The 24,328-nt window shown below is 44.2% G+C and overlaps 1 protein-coding gene across 1 annotated transcript in view; it reads left to right on the top strand.

Moving 5' to 3' along the window:
- Positions 1-24,328, top strand: part of LOC121275814 (vasoactive intestinal polypeptide receptor-like) — a 70,834-nt gene that overhangs the window by 8,899 nt on the left and 37,607 nt on the right. Inside the window, exons 5-9 of the mRNA XM_041183450.1 lie at positions 4,820-4,927; positions 8,494-8,594; positions 13,701-13,798; positions 13,884-14,016; positions 18,157-18,310. Of these exons, the coding sequence (XP_041039384.1) occupies positions 4,820-4,927; positions 8,494-8,594; positions 13,701-13,798; positions 13,884-14,016; positions 18,157-18,310 (594 nt within the window). The remainder of the gene's footprint in view (positions 1-4,819; positions 4,928-8,493; positions 8,595-13,700; positions 13,799-13,883; positions 14,017-18,156; positions 18,311-24,328) is intronic.

The raw sequence follows: 24,328 nt of genomic DNA, 5'->3' as shown, positions 1-24,328 counted from the left end.
GCACACTTTTCTGTGTTGAATTCGATTTTCCACTGCTCTGCCCACCTGACCATGCCATTTATATCCTCCTGCAGTTTACGGCTATCCTCCTCACTATTTACCACCCTACCAATTTTTGTGTCATCTGCGAACTTCTTGATCATGCCTCCCACATTTAATTCCAATTCATTTATGTACACCACAAACAGCAAGGGCCCCAACACCGAGCCCTGTGGAACCCCACTGGAAACAGACATCCAGTCATGAAACATCCCTCTACCATCACCCTCTGCTTCCTGCCTCTCAGCCAATTTTGGATCCAATATGCCACTTTGCCTTGGATCCCATGGGCTCTTACTTTCTTGACCAGTCTGCCATGAGGGGCATTATCGAAAGCCTTGCTAAAGTCCATGTAGACCACATTAAATGCATTACCCTCATCAACACTCCTGGTTACCTCCTCAAAGTATTCAATCAAATTTGTCAAACACGTCCTTCCCTTAACAAATCCATGCTGACTATCCCTGATTAATCTAGCTCTCTCCAAGTGCAGATATATTCTGTCTCTGATATATTCTTTCTAGTAACTTCCCCACCACTGAGGTTAGACTGACTGGCCTGTAATTACCTGGTTTATCCCTTCCTCCCTTTTTTAATAATGGGACAATGAAGCATATGGCTAGAAGTATAAAATACAAAAGAGGCAAACACGCTGTTGGGTGTGTACTATAGGCCCCCAAACAGTCAGGGAGAGATAGATGATCAAATATGTAATCAAAATTTCAGAGCAGTGTAAGAATAATAAGGCAGTAATAGTAGGGGATTTTAACTACCCAAGTATTAACTAGGATAGTTTTAGTGCGCAAGGTAAGGAGGGAGCAAAATTCTTAATTTGCATCCAGGAGAACTTCCCTCACTTGTGGCCAGAGAGGATTTGAAAATTACTGCCAGGGCCCCTGATATCTCTTCCCTTTCCTCCTTCAACAGCCTGGGATTTATCCACTTTTAAGCTAAACCTGCTAGTACCTCCTCTCTCTCAATTTTAATTTCCTCTAATATTTCACAGTCCTCCACCCTGATGTCTATACCTGCGTCGTCCTTTTCTCTTGTGAAGGCTGACACAAAATATTCATTGAGGACTGTACCCACAGCTTTCGGCTCCACACATAGATTACCTGTATGGTCCCTAACTGGCCCCACTTTTTCCCTAGTTATTCTGTTACTCTTTATATATTTAAAAAAACCCTTTGGGTTTTTCTTTATTCCACCCACCAATGCTTTCTTATGCACTCTCTTAGCTTTCCTAATTTCACTTTTTATACTCCTCTAGGGACTCTACCATATTGAGCCTCGGTATCTGCCATAAGCTTCTCTTTTTTTCATCCTCCTAACCTTTATGTAACTTGACATCCAAGGTTCTTCAGACTTGGTCCCCCACTTTTTCTTTATGGGAACATATTTGCCCTGTACTCTCGCTATTTCTTCCTTGAATGCCTCCCACTGCTCTGACAGTTTTATCTGCAAGTAGCTCCTCCCAGTCCACTTGGGCCAAATCGTATCTCAACTCAGTGAAATTAACCTTTTCCCGGTTTTGAATTTTTATTCCGGGCCCAACCTTATCCTTTAACGTAACTATCCTAAACTTAGCTGAGTTGTGGTCACTATCTCCACAATGCTCCCCAGCTGATACGCCTTCCACCTGCCCGGGCTCATTTCCGAATATTAGGTCCAGAACTGTCCCCTCCCTTGTTGGGTTTTCTATGTACTGGCTAAAAAGGTTCTCCTGGACGCAACTTAAGAATTTTGCTCCCTCTTTACCTTGCACACTAAAACTATCCCAGTTAATACTTGGGTAGTTAAAATCCCCTAATATTACTGCCTTATTATTCTTACACTGCTCTGAAATTTTGATTACATATTTGATCATCTATCTCTCCCTGACTGTTTGGGGGCCTATAGTACACACCCAACAGTGCGTTTGCCCCTTTTGTATTTTTTAGCCATATGGCTTCATTTGATAATCCTTCCAAGATACCATCCCTCCTCACTGCTATAATTGATTCCTTGATCAATATTGCAATAGCCCCTCATCTTCTACCCCCCTCTCTATCTCATCTGAATACCCTATAACCAGGAATGTTGAGCTGCCAATCCTGTCCTTCTTTTATCCAAGTCTTGGATGTAGCTATGATATCAAACTCCTACCTGCCTACCTATACCCTCAGCTCATCTGTCTTATTTCTTAGGCTCCTTGCATTAAAATACTTTCCACTTGCTAAACTCACTTCTTTCTTATCTAGCCTATGCTTCCTTTGCCTTCCAGGCTCACTTACTGGCATTTTAACTTCTAATTCCATCTCAGGTTCTTTCCCTTCTGAACTATTTTTTACCCTGCCAATTTAGTTTAAATCTACCCCAACAGCATTAGCAAACCTTCCCACAAGGATGTTGACATAAGATTGTATCATGGGGAGGAAGGGTGAATGGAAGTAAGCCTCATGTTTTGTTGTTCATGTGTCACGTACATTGTGATTAAACACATTTTGAAATGGTGTTTCATCTCTTTTAAGCGTGGAGGCATGAAAAGAACATGTTCTTTTATTTCTGTAGGACTGTAGATTAAAATTACAATGGCTGCAGTTTGAAGGACATGTCTACTGGAACAGTACGAGGGATATATATATAGTGTTGCTATCCTGGAACAGAGTGTGGCATGAAAGACAGGATGGTGCCAAGGAAGACATTTCTCTGGCAACAACATTTCAATTGGCCCCTGGCCAGGTGACCAGGGCTTGTGTGAGAGCAGTGCAGCAGAATAGCTCCCAGCATGAAAGAAAAAAAGACCTAAAGCCTCTGTCTTGTGTGTGTGTAAGATTACAGTAATTCTACAATAATAGCTAGCTGGCTTTTTCTCCTCATATCTCTATCACCTCTTTTTCTCTCTGAAAAGCCCTGTCAAGAGGCAAAGGGAAAAATCACTTGAGACATTGAAAGTCAAGTGCTCAACCAATGATCTAAAGACTGAAAGTACTGGAAGACCACCTCGTGTCATCAACAAAAAAACTGAAAGGAATTTGGAAAATTCAATTAGAATCAACCCATGGAATCCTGCGCTCTGGAATTGATGCTATTGAACTGTTTTATCCCACCCTTAAAATCCATGTTTTTGTGTGTCTAACGTGTCTTGCATGTGTGTATGTAAGGGTTTAAGAAGGGGTAGAGTTTAGGTTATAGGGTTAGAAAATATTTCCTTTACATTTCCTTAAAGACAATTTGTTCAATAAACAGTTATTTATTTATTAAGTTTACAAACCTGGTGCTCGTATTCTGTTAACCTGAATTAAACAGTTTGATCAAACATTTTTACATTTGTCATGGCTCAGGGAGCAGTGGAGCTTGATATTGCAGTGAACTATCCCTAGTGAGTCATGACAAATCTCTGACAATGGAAAACTGAATAGTTCTCCAGAAAAATACAGTCAGTGGAGGATAGTTATATAGTAAAAATTATGAATGTAAAAATCAACCCCTGTCACTTCTAGCACTGTGATCGAACAGCTTGACTGACAGGGGATTTAGCCAATCATCTCAATCCTGGCTGGGACTTGGGGTGTCACTGAATGCAGCCACAAAAGTAACTCACTGTGTGACAATGGGAAAAGGCGTTAGATAAATATAATCCTCTCCTTTTATCAATACCAATCCATTCCTAACAGCAATTGTGGTTAAAAGGCCTTCATAAGACACTGGATCAGCCTCAACTGGAGGTTTGTGTCTAATTCTGGGGTCCACGCTTTTGGAAGGCTGTGAAGGCATTAGAGAGGGTGTGGAAAAGATTCCCGAGAATGGTTCCAGGGATGGGGGACTTCAGTTATGTAGATAGTTTGGAGAAGTTGGAAGGTTGGGAGGAGATTTGATGGAGGTATTCATGGATGGAGGGGTCTGGGACAGAGCAGTGGCGGGGGGGGGGAACTGTGCTCATTGGTAGAAAGATCAAGAACCAGAATGGCAGAAGAACTAGAGGTGACACGAGGGAAAACCTTTTTTATGCAGTGAGTGGTTAGGATCTGGAAGGCACTGCCTGATAGTGTGGCGGAGACAGGGTCAATCACGACTTTCAAATGACAACTGGGTTATTATCTGAAGGAAAAGTTTTGCAGGGCCATAGGGAAGCGGTGGGAGAGTGGAACTAACTGAGTTGCTCTTGCAGAGAGCGGCGCATGAACCTGATGGGCCAAATGGCCTCCTTCTGTGCTGTAACCATTCTATAATCCCAATGACTATAGAAAATGGCCCTGCCAGTGGGAGAACCAGATAGATGGTCGGGAGCCTAGAAAAAGGATAGTTGGCTGCTCGTGCCAGTGATTAGTTCAATGGCCATAAAGGAAAACAAGAAGAGGGAGACCTGAAAAGGAGAGGCAATCGAAGAAATTCAAAACCACCTTCCCTGTGCCACCCATATCCCAAGTAGCTTCAGCCTTTGCTGTCAAAATTCTTCAGGACTCTGGTTGGGGCACTCTGCTTCCAGCCGCTGGTTTAGCTGAAACATTATTGGGTACAACTTTAGACCAATGTGTCTAACCTGAATACTCAAGCCTAGGACACGCGGAAATGAAAACGAATAATGTTTAGAAATGCTCAGTGATTTCTGAGGGGAGAGGAAGATAGGGCTCGGGTTTCAGGTTGAAGAACCTGCATCGCAAGCCCTGTGTTTTGATGATATGTTGACAATTATTGAAGTGAAGGAGCGTGTATAAGTGATCATGTGACGAGGTTGGAGCAATGACTTACGCTCCCTCCACCTTGATTCTCTAATTCATTTCTTGTTCCTTCCCTGCAGGTTGCCTTACAGAATGGAACACCATGATTTGCTGGCCTTCAGTTGCCATTGGAGAAGTGGTCAACAAGACCTGTCCCAGTTTTTTGAATCCCTTTTTAGCTAAGAAAGGTAAACATTTTTTTCCTATTGTTACAGTTTCCAACTTGCATCTCTAAGTTTCAGAAGAATTGTCTAACTTTGGATAGCTCTTTCAAAGCTACAGTGGGCCAAATGGCCGCCTCCTGTGCTGTATAATCCTATAATTCAATATGTAATGCCGTGCCAGCTCCATGTTGGACTGATATACTGGAATCCAATGTCTTGCCAGTTTTTCTCTATCCTGTAATTTGTAGTTCCCTGAGTATCTAATTCAAACGTGATGATTGACTACATTTCAATGGCTTCAAATGGCCTATTGTGGTAACGTGTTCCATATTCTAGTGACCCTCCGGTGTGAAAACAATTTCACTAAAACCCATCCTTTATATTTTATTTCTTTCACAGATCCCCCAGTCTCAAAAGACTAGAAGTAGTTTATTTTCCATTTTGGTCCATTACAGTAAAGGAAGAAAAAAACATACTTGCATTTATATAGCACCTTTCACATCCTTTCACTCCTTCACCTTGATGGCCATGCCTTCAGTTGTCAAGTCCCTAAGCTCTGGAATTCCCTCCCTATACCTCTCTGCCTCCCTATGTCTCTCTCTCTGTTCGCTCCTTAAAACATATCACTCTGACCAAGCTATTGGTCACCTGTCCTAATAACTTCCTATGTGGCCCAGTGTCAAATTTTGCTTAATGTTCCTATGAAACAACTTGGGATACTTTAAAACCTGGAGGGTGCTATGTGAATGCAAGTTGGTGTTGGTCTTTCAACCAAATAATCAGTAGAACAGATCATCCGGTCATTAACAAATTGCTGTTTGAGGGATCTTGCTGTGCGCAGATTGGCTGCTGTTTTTCCTAGACTACAACACTGAGTACTCTTCAAGAAAGTACTTCATGGGCTGTAAAGTGGCTTGGGTGGTCCTGAGGACATGGAACTTGCTATAAAAAGGGAGTCATTTCTGATTATTTGCACAGGCCATAAAGAGGCCTGGATGAGGCTATTTTTGTGGGGCCAGGAGGATAGCAATAGTCTGATATTACCAAGGCTGCTTTTTGTCCTTCAACTCTAAGCAACAGGTATTTCAGGCTCAGCCACTCGATCGCCTCAAAGCCAAAATCAGCCTCTTTCTGTGATATTAATGTCTGGATCAATTTAGCTCACAAAGGGTAAACTCCTCCAGCTACCAAAGCCATTTAGTACATGAATTAGAATGTTTCCCAGATAGGACACCAGCCATCTTAAACTATTTGCATATTATATTAATTTTTGAGACAATGTTGTGGTTAATACTTGAGGTATCTGAGATATTTAACGCCAACATGAAAGGAATTTTCATTCATTAAGCCCAGCCTGAACTGAATAAAAAGATCGACAGTGTAGCTAAAAGATGATGGCTTTGATTGGCAGCTTACTGGCCCAATTCTCAACACCCAGAGGTGAAGGATGGCTCAGAGGTTGTGCTCTCTATGTTTTGAAATAAAAAAGAGAGATTTACATTATAAAACATTTCTCAAGACCTCCAGACATCTCAAAGCGCTTTATAGCCAAGGAAGTGCAGTCACTGTTGCAAAATAGGACCCAAGGCAGTGATTGGGAGATGGTGGTGTAGTGGTAATATCACTGAGCTAATAATCTAAATGTCCAGATTTACTTCTCTGGGGGCATGAGTTCAAATCCCACTGGTGGAATTTGATTAATGAATCTGGGGTTAAAAGCTGGTCCCAGTAATGGTGACCATGATGCCTGTCATTGTTTGTTGTCCTATCTGGTTCACTAATCCCCTTTAGGGAAGGAAATCTGCTTCTGCCACATCCTTGCCTGGTCTATACATGACTCTAGACCCACAGCAATGTAGTTGACTCTTAACTGCCCTCTGAAATGGCCTAGCAAGCCATTCAGGGGATAGGCAAATATTGTTGGCCTTGCCAATGATGCCCACATCTAGGGAAAAAAAAGTTAATTTGCATTCAGCAAGTTCCCAAAAACAGCAGTGACAATTGAAGGCTAAATGTTGACAAGGACATTATGGATAACTAACCTGCTCTTCTTTGAAGCATACCCTAAGATCATTTACATCCACCTGAGGAGCCCTCAGTTTAACATCTCATTTGAGAGGCAGCACCTCCTCAGTACGGCACTGGAATGTCAGCCAAGATTTTTGTACTCAAGCACTAAAGTAGGACTCAAACCCAGACCTATGATTCAGAGGCAAATGTGCCACCAACTGAGCTATGGCTGACACTGGTATAGAGGGAGAAACAGTTATCCTGTAGACCGGCAAGGAGTTTGAGAGACTCCGGGTTTAGGCATCAACATGAGCACGCTCTAAAACAGGATGGTTCCCTTAGCGACAGTTGATTTGCTAAGCGAGTTCAGTATATCATGGTGACAGGGTCATAGTGTGAGGGGTTTTAAGAAACTGGTTTATTTCACTGGAACACTTTATTCTTGTGTTCTATGTTCACAGGAACAGGGATAAGGCATTCAGCTCCTTGAGCCTGTTCCACCATTCAATTAGATCCTGCCCCGTGTCCTGGTCAATGTTTCTCTGTCAATCAACATCCCAAAAACAGGTTATCTGGTCATTATTACATTACGGTTTCTAAGAGCTTGTTGTGCTCAAATTGGCTGCTGTGTTTCTTACATTACAACAGTGACTACACTTCAAAAGTAATTCATTGGCTGTCAAGCACTTTGGGAAGTCTGATGGACATGCAAGGCATTTTATAAATGCTAGTCCTTTCTTTTCTATTTCTAATCTATATTTTAACTCCTCGGTTATGTAAAATCTCTGAAACAGATTGCTTTTATTTTAAAACAGAAAAATGAACGTATGCAAGGTCATAATATCTACCACACAGGCCAAAGAGGATCTGTGTCCACATGACTTTTTTTTAATTTATTTATGGCATTACTGGCCTGGCCAACTTTTATTACCCATCCCTAGTTCAGAGGGCATTTAAGGCTCCAGACTTGTGGGTCTGGAGGACCCTAAAGGACATTAGTGAACCAGATGGGTTTTTAACAAGTCATCATTAGGCTTTTAATTCCAGATTTTTTTATTGAATTCAAATTCTACCATCTGCTATGGCAAGATTTGAACCCAGAACATTACCCTAGGTCTCTGGTCTAGTGACAATACCACTACGCCATCACCTCCCCCTAACTGCTATTGGTCACAAGAGTGAGTTCCAGAGAATAAAGGACTGGATGCTCACTTACAATCTGCTCACATCTCTCTTTTCCAAAGGAACAAAGGCACCTAGAAGGAAAAACCAGTTCAGACCAGTAATCTTACTTCCAGTTTGTACTGGTGTTCCATTTTAAGATGTACAAGACCGGTTCGGACCAGTATTCTTATTTCCCAGTTTTTACTGGATTTTTTCATCCAGGGCAGGCTTCTTTAAGCCTGATACCTCTAAGTCATCTTTGTCCTGTGCATTTTATCACCAAGACCGCCCCCTCCCCACATCCCTTCCCCCCCCACCCGCCCCACATCCCTCCCCCACCACCCCCATCACCCAAGAGCAAATTCAACCTCACTGTTACCGCACACTTGACACAGTTGTTTGTTTATATTCCTCAGGGGTTATGTACCGCAATTGTACAGAACAAGGATGGAGCAAATTGATGCCAGACTTCAGAGTGGCTTGTGAATTTCTGACCGTGTCTTCTAATGAATCTGACGTCAATATGGTGTGTGTGTGTGTGTGTGTGCGTGTGTGTGTGTGTGTGTGCCTGTGTTAATGTGTGCTTTTCAGAAACCACAGCCTTTATTTCACAGCTATAGCTGGTGTAAGCTGTACAATAACATCTGAAGAACAGGGATCAGAAGAGTTTAGAATCAGTCTAGCAATGTCAGTACAGAAATGTTGATTACTTCCTTGGGACTGGTAATTGCCGCATATTGGATCTACCTAATTTTATTTCCCACTTTTGCACTAATTCCACTTCCCAGTTTTACCTCAGCCCCATTTCCCCGCTCTACTGTAATCCCACTTACCTTTTCTCTACTTCGGTTCCACAACCGTATTCTCTATTCTAATTCCAGTTACCGCTCTTTTCCTATGCACTTTAATATGTTTACTCAAGTGTTACTTTAAATCTCTTTTTTAACCACAGGGTTGGCTTGACTTCAATGATCACTTATAGCAACACGTTTAATAACAGTTTAAACAGCCTTTGCATTAACACATTTATTCCATCCCTCCTTTTTTTATGCTAGGAGTAATTTTGTGCCAAATTCCTAATAATTTACTAATGAGGGTAAATAATCCTTCATTCACTCTTGTAGATCAAAAATCTCTCTACCTCACCCTTGAACATATTCAATGATCCAGCCTCCACTGCTCTCACCAGTGCCCTCTACAGCTGTAACAAAGCTCCCATACTTTTATACTCCATCCCCCTTGCAATAAAGGCTAACATTCATTTGCCTTTTTAACCGCTTACTGCACCTACGTGCTTGCCTTCAGTGATCCCAGGTCCCTTTGTACATCAATATTTCCCAATTGATCACCATTTAAATAATACACTGCCATTCTGTTTTTCATACTGAAGTGGATAACTTCACACTTATCCACATTATGCTGCACCTGCCATGTATTTTCCCACTCTCTCAATCTGTCTAAATTGGCTTGAAGCCTCTGAACAATGCTGAGATTGGCAGGAGGCAATTTCAAAACTGAAGATGATAAATTTTGTTGGACAAAGGGATTTTTAAAAATTCATTTACAGGATGTGGGCTTCGCTGGTTGGGCCAGCATTTATTGCCCATCCCTAGTTGCCCTTGGGAAGGTTGTGGTGAGCTGTCTTCTTGAACCGCTGCAGCCCATGTGGTGTAGGTACACCCACAGTGCTGTTAGGAAGGGAGTTCCAGGGTTTTGACTCAGCGACAGTGAAGGAACGGCGATATATTCCTAAGATAGGACTGTGTGTGACTTGGAGAGGATCTTCCAGGGGGTGATGTTCCCATGTGTCTGCTGCCCTTGTCCTTCTAGATGGTAGTGGTTGTGGGTTTGGAAGGTACTGTTGAAGGAGCCTTGGTGAATTCCTGCAGTGCAGCTTGGAGATGGTACACACGCTGCTGCTACTGTGTGTCAGTGGTGGAGGGAGTGAATGTCCAATCAAGTGGGCTGCTTTGTCCTGGATGGTGTCAAGCTTCTTGAGTGTTGTGGGAGCTGCACTCATCCAGGCAAGTGGGGACTATTCCATCAGACTCCTGACTTGTGCCATGTAGATGGTGAACAGGCTTTGGAGGTGAGTTACTTGTCACACAATTTCTAGCCTCTGCAGCCACAGTATTTATATGGCGAGTCCAGTTCAGGACAGCAGATTTCCTTCCCCCTATAGGACATTAGTGAACCAGATGGGTTTTTACAACAAGGGACAATTCCAGGTTTTCATTGAATTCAAATTTCACCAACTGCCATGGTGGGATCCATGAGAGCATTACCCTGGGTCTCTGGATACTAGCCCAGTGACAATGCCACTACACCATAGCATCGAATATGGAACCAAGATGGTGGATGGAGTTGAGTTACAGGTCAGCCATGATCTAGCTAAATGGTGGGACAGGCTTGAGATATGGCCTAAATAAAAACAAAAAATAAAAACAAAAAACTGCGGATGCTGGAAATCCAAAACAAAAACAGAATTACCTGGAAAAACTCAGCAGGTCTGGCAGCATCGGCGGAGAAGAAAAGAGTTGATGTTTCAAGTCCTCATGACCCTTCGACAGAACTAAGTAGAAATAGGAAAGGAGTGAAATATAAGCTGGTTTAAGGTGTGTGTGTGTGTGTGTGGTTGGGGGGGGGGGGGGGGGGGGGGCGGCGGGGTGGCGGGGAGTTTGGTGGGGGGAGAGATGTTGAGGGGGTGTGTGGTTGTAGGAACAAGCAAGCAGTGATAGAAGCAGATCATCAAAAGATGTCACAGACAACAGAACAGAAGAACACAGAGGTGTTGAAGTTGGTGATATTATCTAAACGAATGTGCTAATTAAGAATGGATGGTAGGGCACTCAAGGTATAGCTCTAGTGGGGGTGGGGGGAGCATAAAAGATTTAAAAATATTTAAAAATAATGGAAATAGGTGGGAAAAAGAAAAATCTATATAATTTATTGGAAAAAAAACAGAAGGAAGGGGGAAGAAACAGAAAGGGGGTGGGGATGGAGGACGGAGCTCAAGACCTAAAGTTGTTGAATTCAATATTCAGTCCGGAAGGCTGTAAAGTGCCTAGTTTGAAGATGAGGTGTTGTTCCTCCAGTTTGCGCTGGGCTTCACTGGAACAATGCAGCAAGCCAAGGACAGACATGTGGGCAAGAGAGCAGGGTGGAGTGTTGAAATGGCAAGCGACAGGAAGGTTTGGGTCATTCTTGCGGACAGACCGCAGGTGTTCTGCAAAGCAGTCGCCCAGCTTACGTTTGGTCTCTCCAATGTAGAGGAGACCGCATTGGGAGCAATGAATGCAGTAGACTAAGTTGGGGGAAATGCAAGTGAAATGTTGCTTCACTTGAAAGGAGTGTTTGGGCCCTTGGATGGTGAGACAGAACTGTCCCAGTAGACCGATCGTGTCAGCTTGCTCCTGCCCCACAGAACTCATTTCTTGTTATCTTGACTCCCTTCTCTCTCCCCTTGTCCAGTCCCTTCCCACCTACAACCGTGATTCCTCTGACACCTTAAGTCACATCAACAATTTCCAGTTCCCTGGCCCCAACCGCTTCCTTTTCACCATGGATGTCCAATCCCTCTACACCTCCATCCCCCACCAGGATGGTCTGAGGGCCCTTAGCTTCTTCCTCGAACAGAGGCCCAAACAATCCCCATCCACCACTACTCTCCTCTGTCTGGCTGAACTTGTTCTCACACTGAACAATTTCTCCTTCAACTCCTCTCACTTCCTCCAAATAAAAGGTGTGGCTATGGGTACCCACATGGGCCTGCCTGTCTCTTTATGGGGTATGTGGAACATTCCTTGTTCCAGTCCTACTCCAGCCCCCTTTCTCCGGTACATCGATGATTACTTCGGTGCTGCTTCATGCTCTCGTCGGGACTTGGAAAAATTTATTAATTTTGCTTCCAATCTCTACCCCTCCATCATTTTCACGTGGTCCATCTCTGACACTTCCCTTCCCTTCCTTGACCTCTCTGTCTCAATCTCTGGTGATAGACTGTCCACCAATATCCATTACAAGCCTACCGACTCTCACAGCTACCTTGACTACAGCTCCTCACACCCCGCTTCCTGTAAGGACTCCATCCCATTCTCTCAGTTTCTTCGCCTCCGTCACATCTGTTCCGATGATGCTACCTTCAAAAACAGTTCCTCTGACATGTCCTCCTTCTTCCTTAACTGAGGTTTTCCACCCACGGTCGTTGACAGGGCCCTCAACCGTGTCCGGCCCATCTCCTGCGCATCCGCCCTTACGCCTTCTCCTCGCTCCCAGAAACATGATAGGGTCCCCCTTGTTCTCACTTATCACCCCACCAGCCTCCGCATTCAAAGGATCATCCTCCGCTATTTCCGCCAACTCCAGCATGATGCCACCACCAAACACATCTTCCCTTCACTCCCCCTGTCGGCATTCCGTAGGGATCGTTCCCTCTGGGACATCCTGGTCCACTCCTCCATCACCCCCTACTCCTCAACCCCCACCTATGGCACCACCCAATGCCCACGCAAAAGATGTAACACCTGCCCCTTCACTTCCTCTCTCCTCACCATCCAAGGGCCCAAACACTCCTTTCAAGTGAAGCAACATTTCACTTGTATTTCCCCCAACTTAGTCTACTGCATTCGTTGCTCCCAATGCAGTCTCCTCTACATTGGAGAGACCAAACGTAAACTGGGCGACCGCTTTGCAGAACACCTGCAGTCTGTCCGCAAGAATGACCCAAACCTCCCTGTCGCTTACCATTTCAACACTCCACCATGCTCTCTTACCCACATGTCTGTCCTTGGCTTGCTGCATTGTTCCAGTGAAGCCCAACGCAAACTGGAGGAACAACACCTCATCTTCAAACTAGGCACTTTACAGCCTTCCGGACTGAATATTGAATTCAACAACTTTAGGTCTTGAGCTCCCTCCTCCATCCCCACCCCCTTTCTGTTTCTTCCCCTTTCCTTTTGTTTTTTTTTTCCAATAAATTATATAGATTTTTCTTTTTCCCACCTATTTCCATTATTTTTAAATATTTTTAAATCTTTTATGCTCCCCCCACCCCCACTAGAGCTATACCTTGAGTGCCCTACCATCCATTCTTAATTAGCACATTCGTTTAGATATATATCACCAATTTTAACACCTATGTGTTCTTTTGTTCTGTTTTCTGTGACATCTTTTGATGATCTGCTTCTATCACTGCTTGCTTGTCCCTACAACCACACCCCCCCTCCACTTCTCTCCCCCTACCCAACCCACCACCCCCCCACACCCCCGCCCCCCACACACACACACACACACACACACACACACACACACCTTAAACCAGCTTATATTTCACTCCTTTCCTATTTCTACTTAGTTCTGTCAAAGGGTCATGAGGACTCGAAACGTCAACTCTTTTCTTCTCCGCCGATGCTGCCAGACCTGCTGAGTTTTTCCAGGTAATTCTGTTTTTGTTTGAGATATGGCCTACTCCATTTCCTATCTCACCCAACAGAAAGCTCAGCATAATGCTCATGTTATAAGGGAGTTGCTGCTTAAAGATCATTATTGCTACAGCATGCTATACTTTTAACCGGTGCAATTAAAGTGTGCGCAATCTAAATGTTTTTATTTTCAATTAAATTAGGAATCCTATTATCTCACACTTAAGCAAGTGTACACTGCAGGATATGCGACATCTGTGATTGCCCTGGTAACCGCTATCATAATCCTTACAGCCGTCAGGTATGAGGTTTTATATGTTCACGATTTGCTCAGTTGTTTGGTCGACATCTTGTTTGCATCACTGATTGTCTGTCACCCCACCCAGGAAATTTCATTGTACTCGCAATTACATCCACTTGAACCTCTTTGCGTCCTTCATCCTTCGTGCCGCATCAGTCTTCACCAAAGACGCCATTTTATTCTCGAACAGAGGAATAAACCATTGTTCCATCTCAACGGTAGGACATCCTTGAGTAGCCTTTAGTTGGCGAAGAATTTTGCGCTCAGCGGGTGAAACGTTAAAACCGTGGCCCATATCTGGCCCCTCAGGTGGATGCAAAAGATCCCATGCCCTCTACCGGGAGAAGAGCAGGGGGGCTTCTCCCTGGTGTCCTGGCCAATATTTATCCCTCAACCAAATGCATTAAAACAGATTATTTGGGCATTTCACTCATCACATTCACATTTGCTGTGTGCAAATTGGCTGCTATTTTTCCTACATTGCAGCAGTAGCATAGTGGCGTTATCACTGAACCAGGGTAATTCTCTGGGGATTCTAGGTTCAAATCCCACCATGTCAGATGGTGAAATTTGAATTCACTGAAAATCTAGAATTAAAAGTCCCATGATGACCCTGAAGCCTTTGCTGATTGGAGTAAAAAATACCCATCTGGTTCACTAATGCCCTTCAGGGATGGAAATCTGCTGTCCTTCCCTGGCTTGGCCCACATGTGACTCTATACCCACAGCAAATGTGGCTGGCTCTTAAATGCCCTCTGAATAAGGGCAATTAGGGATAGGCAATAAATGCTGGCCCATTAAAGAATTGGCTGTAAAGTGCTCCTGAAGTCAGGAAAGGCACCATATAAAGGCAAATTGTTCTTATATTGCTCAACTCAAATTGCCAGAAGAAAGATTTGGGTTTTGTTTAAGCAGGCTGTGAATTATTGGGAACGAGTTTAGCAGACCCTTGTCCGACACCCTGAATGTGTGGTTAATTGCATTTAGGAGGGATTGATAGAAACCTTCTCCTCCTCTTTCATCAAGGTCATGAAGGTTATCTGATAACCATATCAGATAAGATATGAGGAAAGTTTGAGAAGTTGGGCCAATGCTCTTTGGAGTTCCTTCTCCGAGCGCCAATAGTCTTTGGAATTCTCTTCCCCAGTGAACGCTGGAGGCTGGTTCACTGAATATAATCAAGGCAGAGTTAGACAGATTTTTGATTGACTGGGGCCTAGAAGGAAAAGGATAGTTTGGACCAGTGCTCTTATTTCCCAGTTTTCACTGGTGTTCCATTTTAAGTTATACAAGGCCAGTTTGGACCAGTATTATTTCCCAGTTTGCACTGTTTTTGCGTTCTGGGGGAGTCAAAGGTTATGGGAGGGCAGGTAGGAAAATGGGGTTGAGGCCACTTCCGAACAGCCATGATCTTATTGAATGGCAGAGCAGGTTCAAGGGGCCTACTGGCTGTTTTCTGCTCCTAATTTGTATGTCGCTAATAAATTGAATGGGGAATTCAGGAAAAACCTCTGTACCCAGACAGAATGGCACCACCATCACCATCGCTGGGTATGTCCTGTTCCACCAGCAGGACAGACTCAGCAGACGTGGCAGCACAGTGGTATACAGTCGGGAGGGAGTTGCCCTGGGATTCCTCAACATCGACTCCGGACCCCGTGAAGTCTCATGGCATCAGGTCAAACACGGGCAAGGAAACCTCCTGCTGATTATCACGTACCGCCCTCCCTCAGCTGATGAATCAGTGCTCCTGCATATTGAAAATCACTTGGAGGAAACACTGAGGATGGCAAGGGCACAGAATGTACTCTGGGTGGGGCACTTCAATATCCATCACCAAGAGTGGCTCGGTAGCACCACTCCTGACCAAGCTGGCCGAGTCCTAAATGACATAGCTGCTAGACTGGGTCTGCGGCAGGTGGTGAGGGAACCAGCAAGAGGGAAAAACATACTTGACCTCATCCTCACCAACCTGCCTGCCACAGATGCATCTGTCCATGTCAGTATCGGTAGGAGTGACCACCGCACAGTCATTGTGGAGATGAAGTCCCACCTTCACATTGAAGATACCCTCCATCATGTTGTCTGGCACTACCATCTTGCTAAATGCAATAGATTTTGAACAGATCTAGCAACTCAAGACTGGGCATCCATGAGGCGCTGTGGGCCATCTGCAGCAGCAGAAATGTACTCGGGCATAATCTGTAACCTCATGGCCTGGAATATCCCCCACTCTACCATTACCATCAAGTCAGGGGATCAACCCTGGCTCAATGAAGAGTGCAGGAGGGCATGCCAGGAGCAGCACCAGGCATACTTAAAATGAGGTGTCAACCTGGTGAAGCTATAACACCGGACTACTTGCGTACCAAACAGCATAAGCAGCAAGTGATAGACAGAGCTAAGTGATCCCAACAACCAATGGATCAGATCTAAGCTCTGCAGTCCTGCCACATCCAGTCATGAATGGTGGTGGACAATTAAACAACTCACTGGAGTAGGAGGCTCCACAAATATCCCCATCCTCAATGATGGAGGAGCCCAGTACATTAGTGCAAAACATAAGGCTGAAGCATTTGCTTCAATCTTCAGCCAGAAGTGCCGAGTGATGATCCATCTCAGCCTCCTCCGGAGGTCCCCAGCATCACAGATGCCAGTCTTCAGCCAATTTGATTCATTCCATGTGATATCAAGAAACAGCTGAAGGCACTATATACTGCAAAGGCTATGGGCCCTGACAATATTCCGGCTATAGTACTGAAGACTTGTGCTCCAGAACTTACCGTGCCCCTAGCCAAGCTGTTCCAGTACAGCTACAACACTGGCATCTATCTGGCTATGTGGAAAATTATCCTCTACACAAAAAGCAGAACAAATCCAACCCGGCCAATCACCGCCCCATCAGTCTAATCTGCATCATCAGTGAAGTAATGTAAGTGGTCATCAACAGTGCTATCAAGCGGCACTTGCTTAGCAATAACCTGCTCACTGATGCCCAGTTTGGGTTCTGCCAGGGCCACTCAGCTCCTGACCTCAAAAAAGTCTTGATTCAAACATGGACAGAAGAGCTGAAGTCCCAAGTGAGGTGAGAGTAACTGCCTTTGACATCAATGACGCATCAAGAAGCCCGAGCAAAACTGAAATCAATGGGAATCAGGGGGAAAACTCTGCTCTAGTTGGAAACATACCTAGCACAAAAAAAGATGATTGTGGTTGTTGGAGGTCAGTCATCTCAACTCTAGGACATCACTGCAGGAGTTACTCAGGGTAATGTCCTTGGCCCAACTATCTTCAGCTGCTTCATCAATGATCTTCCTTCCATCATAAGGTCAGAAGTGGGAATGTGCACTGATGATTGCACAATGTTCAGCACTATTTGTGACTCCTCAGATACTGAGTCAGTCCATGTCCAAATGCAGGAAGACCTGGACAATATCCAGGCTTGGGGCTGACAAGTGACAAGTACCATTTGCACCACATAAGTGTCAGGCAATGACCATCTCCCACAAGAGAGAATCTAACCATTGCCTCTTGACGTTCAATGGCATTACCATCACTGAATCTTCCACAACCAACATCCTGGGGGTTACCATTGACCAGAAGCTGAACTGAACTAGCCATATAAATACAGTGGCTACAAGAGTGGGTCAGAGGCTAGGAATCCTGCAATGAGTAACTCACCTCGTGACTCCCCAAAGCCTATCCACCATCTACAAGGCACAAGTCAGGAGTGTGATGGAATACTCCCCACTTGCCTGGATAAGTGCAGCACCAACAATACTTAAGCTTGACAATGTCCAGGACAAAGCAGCCCGCTTGATTGGTACCACATACACAAACATTCACCCCCCTCCACCACCAACACACAATAGCAGCAGTGTGTACCATCTACAAGAAGCACTGCAGGAATTCACCAAGGCTCCTTCAATAGCACCTTCCAAACCCATGATCACTACCATCTAGAAGGACAAGGGCAGCAGATAGATGAGAACACCACCACCTGGAATTTCCCCTCCAAGTCACTCACCATCCTCACTTGGAAATATTTCGGCCATTTCTTCGCTGTCGCTGGGTGAAAATCCTGGAACTCCCTCTGTAGCACCTCATAGCCCGAGCGGTTCAAGAAGGCAGCTCACCCCCACCTTCCCAAGGGCAATAAATATTGTCCCAGCCGACAAAGCTCACATCCCATGAATGAATAAAAAAAAAGATGCACTGAAGGAGAAGTCAGTTAAATACATGAGAGGGGAAGGATTGGAAGGTTAAGCTAGTAATTGAAATATTGTTAAGCAGAGGTTCATATGGAGCATCGATGCCTAACTCCAGCTCACTCAATGTAATTCTTTTTTGTTTTCTAGGTGACTTGTAAAGCCGCTATCACATTCTTTCAGTACTGCATCCTGGCCAATTTCTCATGGCTTCTGGTGGAAGGGCTGTACCTTCAAACGCTGCTCAGCCTAACATTTGTATCAAACAAAAAGTACTTTGGCTGGTACTGCTTAATTGGTTGGGGTTTGTATTCCCTGTCTTGTTTTCCTGTGTCAAAGGCCACGCGGGGGCATGTGGATGGGGAGGGGAGAGGGTGCGAGTGAGGGCATTTCAGGTGCAGTTTTGCCATTTTTGAAAAGTAGGGTAAGGCTGGGAGGGTGGAGAGGAAAGGTGCATAAGTGATTTTATCATCGAGGGGGAATTTCTTTCAACCAGAGGGTGGTGGGGGTCAGGAACTCACTGCCTGAAAGGATGATAGAGGCAGAAACCCTTATAGCATTTAAAAAATACGTGGATAATGACTTGTACATGGATAATCATTTGCACTTGGATAATGATTTGTACAGGGATACTCACTTGTACGTGCTTAATGATTTCGTAATAACTTGACATACCAGACAGGTTTCAACTTGAAACAGAGAACTTTATTACAGGGAGCTTTTCAGAAGCTACATGCATAAACCAGGTCCTCGACAGGAAGGACCTGCCACCTCCCCCCACCCACCCCCTACCATCCCCCTTCCCCCCCACCCCCACCCCACCTCCCCCCCACCCCCGGATTACCCGCTTATCAGTAGGAGCCTCCAAGAACAATCAAGTGACCTCCGATAGGCAGTGGGCAAACAGAAAGACTAAACCTTCAATTACTTCATTTCCTCCCCCTTTAGATTTTAACAGTTTCTATTTACAGAGAACATTTGAATACCCCACAATATATACATATTTACAACTCAGGTAATTAAAGATCAAGTCTCTGAGGTGGTTTCCTTCTTCAGTTAGAGCGGTGTAGCTCTACCACTTGAGGTTCTTCCACTGGATCGACATGATCAGGAACTGCATCAACAGGTTCATCATTAGAAGTGGCAGTTCAGGGTTATGCAGCTCTACAGGGACATTGGGCATGTCTATTCCAGGTCAATCTGTTACCTCAGGGATTAATGGTTCGACGTTAATCACAGGCGGAATAGCTGGTTATTGGAATGTCTTTCTGTTCCTAAGATGGTCCACATGTTTTCAAACAATTTGGTCTTCCACTTCCACCTGGAAAGACAAAGAACCAGCTTCTGAGACAATTATACAGGAACCCAACAAGGTCCACATCCAAAATTCCACATGAAAACAGTATCTCCTACAGTAAATCTTTGAGCTTTGCTACGAATATCCTGATTCAATTTTTGATGAATCTGATCCTGCTCTCCTCCTCCTCTAAGTTTGGAAACACCAGACTTAACCTTGTACGTAGGCGGCGTTTCATCAATAACTCAGATGGTGTTGAACCCGTAGTTGAATGAGGTGTCGTACGATAATTGAGAAGAAAGTGGGAAAGCCGAGTTTCTGGAATATCTCCTGATAACCTCTTCCTTCCAGATTTGAAAGTTTGCACAACTCTTTCAGCTAACCCATTTGATGAGGGATGGTATGGCACTGTTTTAATATGTCTGATTCCACTTAAACTCATGAATCTCTGAAATTTTGTACTGGTAAAGACTGCACCATTATCAGAAACCATGACTTCCGGTAGGCCATGTACACTAAAACATTGACCCAGCTTTTCAATAGCTATGCTCGATGTTGGTGATCTGACTTCATACACATCCATCCATTTAGAATGCGCATCTACAATCAATAAAAACATGGTACCTATCATTGGTCCTACATAATCAATATGTAATTTAACCCAGGGTTGACCAGACTACTCCCACGAATGCAGTGGAGCTGGAATAGGCAACTTCTGTTGTTGCTGACAATGGAGAAAGTGCTTGACCGTGCTTTCAATGTCACTGTCTATGCCTGGCCACCAGGCATAGCTTCGTGCAAGCATTTCCATCTCTGATATGCCTGGATGCGCATTATGGAGCTCTATCAAGGGTGGTTCTCTACCTTGCAAAGGGACAATGACTCTTGATCCCCACAGCAAGATTCCATCTTGACAACTTAACTCTGATTTACAAGCATGGAATGGTCTCACCTCCTCAGACACTGGTGAATTTGACCACCCTTGCAATACAAGGTCTCGGACTTTTGACAAAATTGGATTTCTGTTCGTCTAATTTCTAATTTGCTTCACACACACCGTCGAAGAATCCAAGCAATTCAGTACAAGCACAACCTCTTGTGGCACAGGAGCATGTATAATGCTATCTGGTAATGGGAGACGACTGAGTGCATCCACATTTGCAATATGCAATCCAGGATGGTGCATAAAGGTATACTCATACGCAGATAATATCAAAGCACAACGTTGAATCCTTGCTGAGGATATTGGCGGAGTGGTTTTATCCTCACTGAATAAACTCATTTATGGTACGACACAATGGGTGAAATGTCGTCCGTGCAGATAGTGATGGGATTTCTTCACTCCGAATATTACTGATTAGCGTGCCTTTCCTAGTTGGAGATAACCCTTCTCAGCTGTAGAGAGGGTTCTGGAGACATAGCCAATTGGCCTTTCAGATCCAATTTCTGTCTTTTCCCTTACTGTTTGCTGCAGGGTTTTGTCTTGTCCTCCATTTTGATTTCACAGCCAGCTAAATTTCTCTCTGGTGAAATTTTAACTTAGTTCAGTTTGGTAGCTGAGCTCCCCACGGCATCATTCTCCACTCGCATCTTGGAAAGTTCCACGACTTATCCTTCTAATGCCTCTTTTGTTTCATTCAGCTGCTTCTTCAGCTCTTCAGCCCCTTTCTTGTATCTCTTGGCTTCCTCCTGGTATACTGAACATTGTTGAGTCTTCTCTGCCAACTGTTCCTTCAGTTTGTTCAGTGGCACCAAGTTCATTTTGTTTCTCTTCACCATTTTCCAGAGGAACCAACTCTGAACCGAGGGACCCTTGCACCCTGTGAAGGTCCCTCAATTTGCCTAACTCATTCTGAAGTACACTGTCAAATTTCCCTTAGCAGTTCAGGGACTCCTCCGGTTCTTGAGTGAGATATTTCAGACCAGTTGAGCTTAATTTTTTTGAAACCAGTCTCGGTCAAGAAGACTAGGTCCTTCGCCTGTCACAATGATCACTGGAAGCTGGGCTGTCTGTTGCCGATAGGACACAGGTACTGTGGAGATGCCCTTTACCTTATAGATTCTCCAGTGTATACAATTGAGCCATGGTTCGCTCCAGATTCAGTGACTGGGTGCCTTTATTTAGGCATTTAAACGTCTGCTCTCCCACCCACTGTGGCTGAGTCTCCCGTACCTGCCTCCGTTATTAGTGACTTCCCATTCACTTGGATTGTGACAGTGACGGGTTCGGTTTTTACCACTGTGACATTGTACAGGGAGTGGATATCAGTATCAGCAGCTTCAGGTTCTGCTGCGTTATTCCATTCAGTCATGTTGGTTTGCTGCTTTATGGGCTGTTTTGATTTCACCCTGCATTGCTTTCTTTCTTATGGCAGTGATGGCGTTCTGCCTCCTTGAATCTGCAGGTGTCTGGCGCTCTCCCCATCCAAAACAGATTAAGCTTGGAGTCGCTGCTGAAGTGCTTCCACTTGGCCTTCCCATTTCTCTAGCAGCAGGCGTTGTCTCTCACTTCGCTGCTGGTGGTTTTCAGGCCACGTCCCGGGGACAGGTTCCCGCCCCACATGAAGAACGGTGCCATGTTGTACAAGCTGTAAAGCCCGAGAGTCTCTCACAGCACTTTCCATGGCTAGCACTATTTCCATGGCGCACTTCAAATCAATGTTGACTTCTGCAAGTAAACAGCACTGAATGTCATCGTTGTGAACTCCACGAAGTAATCGGTCCCGCAGCATATCATTGAGTGTGTCTCCGAAGTCGCAGTGCACAGTCAGCTGCTTCAACTTCACTATATAGGTTGTGATGGGCTCTCCGGGGACACTTACTCTGGAATTAAACTTAAACCTCTGCATTATTACTGATGGCTTTGGCTGACTATGCATTTTCACGGGGGCCCACTAATTCGCTAAAGGACTTAGAATTGGGCATGTTCAGGGCTGTCAGACTGCGGATGAGATTGGATGTCTTACTATCACATACACTCAAAAGGATGGCTTTCTGCTTCTTCTCCGCGGTAATTTATTTCGCTAAAAAATAAAAACCAAAGCACCCGCCATACTGGCTCCAATCTTCCTTTGTCACGTCATAAGGATTAATTCTGCTGAAGAGTGGCAATGGCTGGTGAATATCCTTTTCTTTTCCCTTAAGGTTTGATGCACTCACGTTAACAAGGCGAGCTGCAGCGTTGGTGCTATTTTACTCTCGTTGCCAAATGTAATGAACTGGATGTACTGGACAGGTTTCAAACTGAAACAAATAACTTTATTACAGAGAGCTTTTCAGATGCTACATGCTTGAGTCAGGTCCCTGACAAGAAGGCCCCACCCCCTGGATTAACTGTGCTTAAGGATCATTGGCCAGAGCCTCCAAGAGCAATCACGTGACCCCTGATAGGCAGCAGGAAAGGCTATATCTTCAATCACTACAGACTTGCACGTATATAATGACTTGTACATGGATAATTGCTTGTACATGGATAATCGCTTGTATATGGATAATCGCTTGTACATGGATAATCGCTTGTACATTGGGACTAAATCCTGGAACTCCCTTCCTAACAGCACTGTGAGTGTCCCTACACCACATGGACTGCAGTGGTTCAAGAAGGCAGCTCACCACCACCTTCTCAAGGGCAATTAGGGATGGGCAATAAATGCTGGCCCAGCTAATGATGCCCACATCTCATGAATGAATAAAAAACACATGGATAATCATTTGTACATGGATAATCACTTCACTTGTACCTGCATAATGACTTGTACATACATGATGACTTGTGCATGCATGATGACTTGTAGATGGATACTCACTTGTACATGGCTAATCTCACGCAACCTATCTATGTCCATCTGCAACTTCCTCATGCCCTCTTCACAACATACTTTCCTACTTATATTTGTTTCATCAACCATGTTTTTGCTCACCTCATCTAAGTCAGTAATATAAATTGTAAAAAATTGAGGTCCCAGTACAGACCCCTGTGGGACTCCACCCGTCACATCCTGCCAATCAGAAAAAGACCCATTTATGCATACTCTCTGCTTTCTGCCAGCCAGCCAATCTTCTATCCATGCTAATATGTTACCCCCTACACCTTGTGTTTTTATTTTCCATAATAACCTTTGTTGTGGAACCTTATAAAATGCCTTCTGGAAATCCAAGGACAGTACATCTACAGGCTCCCCTTTATCCACCGTGCATGTTACTCATTCAAAAAACTCCAATAAATTTAATTTCATAAAACCATGCTGACTCTTCCCCATTGCCTTCTAAGTGCCCAGCTGTAACCTCCTTAATGAGCGATTCTAATAACTTCCCCATGACAGACTCAAGCTAACTGGCCTATAGTTTCCTGTTTTCTGCCTCCCTCCCTTCTTGAACATAGGGGTTTTATTTGCTACTTTCCAATCTGATGAAACCTTTCCAGAATCTTTTTGGAATTTTGCAAATTTAACACTAACCACCTCATTAGCCACCTCTTTTAAGGCCCTAGGATGAAGTCCATCAGGACCCGGAGACTTGCCAGTCCACAGCTCCATCAGTTTGCTCAGTGATTGTAATTTTACCAAGTTCCTCTCTCCCTTTTACCTCCTGAGTTGCAGCTATTACTGGAATGTGTTTTATATCCTCTATAGTGAACACAGAAGCAAAATATTTGTTCATTTCTTCTGCCATTTTCTTATTATCTACTATTAACTCCCCACTGTCTCTTGCTAGAGGACCAACATTCACTTTACTTACTCATTTCCTTTTTAGATACCTGTAGAAACTCTTGCTATCCATTTTTACATTTCTAGCTAGCTTCCTCTGATACTCTAATTTCTTTCTCCTGATCAACCTTTTATACATTTCTAGCTAGCTTCCTCTCATACTCTAATTACTTTCTCCTGATTAACCTTTTAGTCATTCTCTGCCATTCTTTCTATTCTGTCCAATCATCTGCCCTGCCACTCACCTTTGTGGAGTTGTATGCTTTTTCCTTAAGTTTGATGCTTTCCTTAACTTCTACCTTAACCTCTGAAATATCCC

This window comes from Carcharodon carcharias, chromosome 3 (genome assembly GCF_017639515.1).
Source record: "Carcharodon carcharias isolate sCarCar2 chromosome 3, sCarCar2.pri, whole genome shotgun sequence".
Lineage (NCBI taxonomy): Eukaryota > Metazoa > Chordata > Chondrichthyes > Lamniformes > Lamnidae > Carcharodon > Carcharodon carcharias.
The sequence above is the reverse complement of the archived record's forward strand: the minus strand, read 5'-3'. Positions and strand labels throughout refer to the sequence as shown.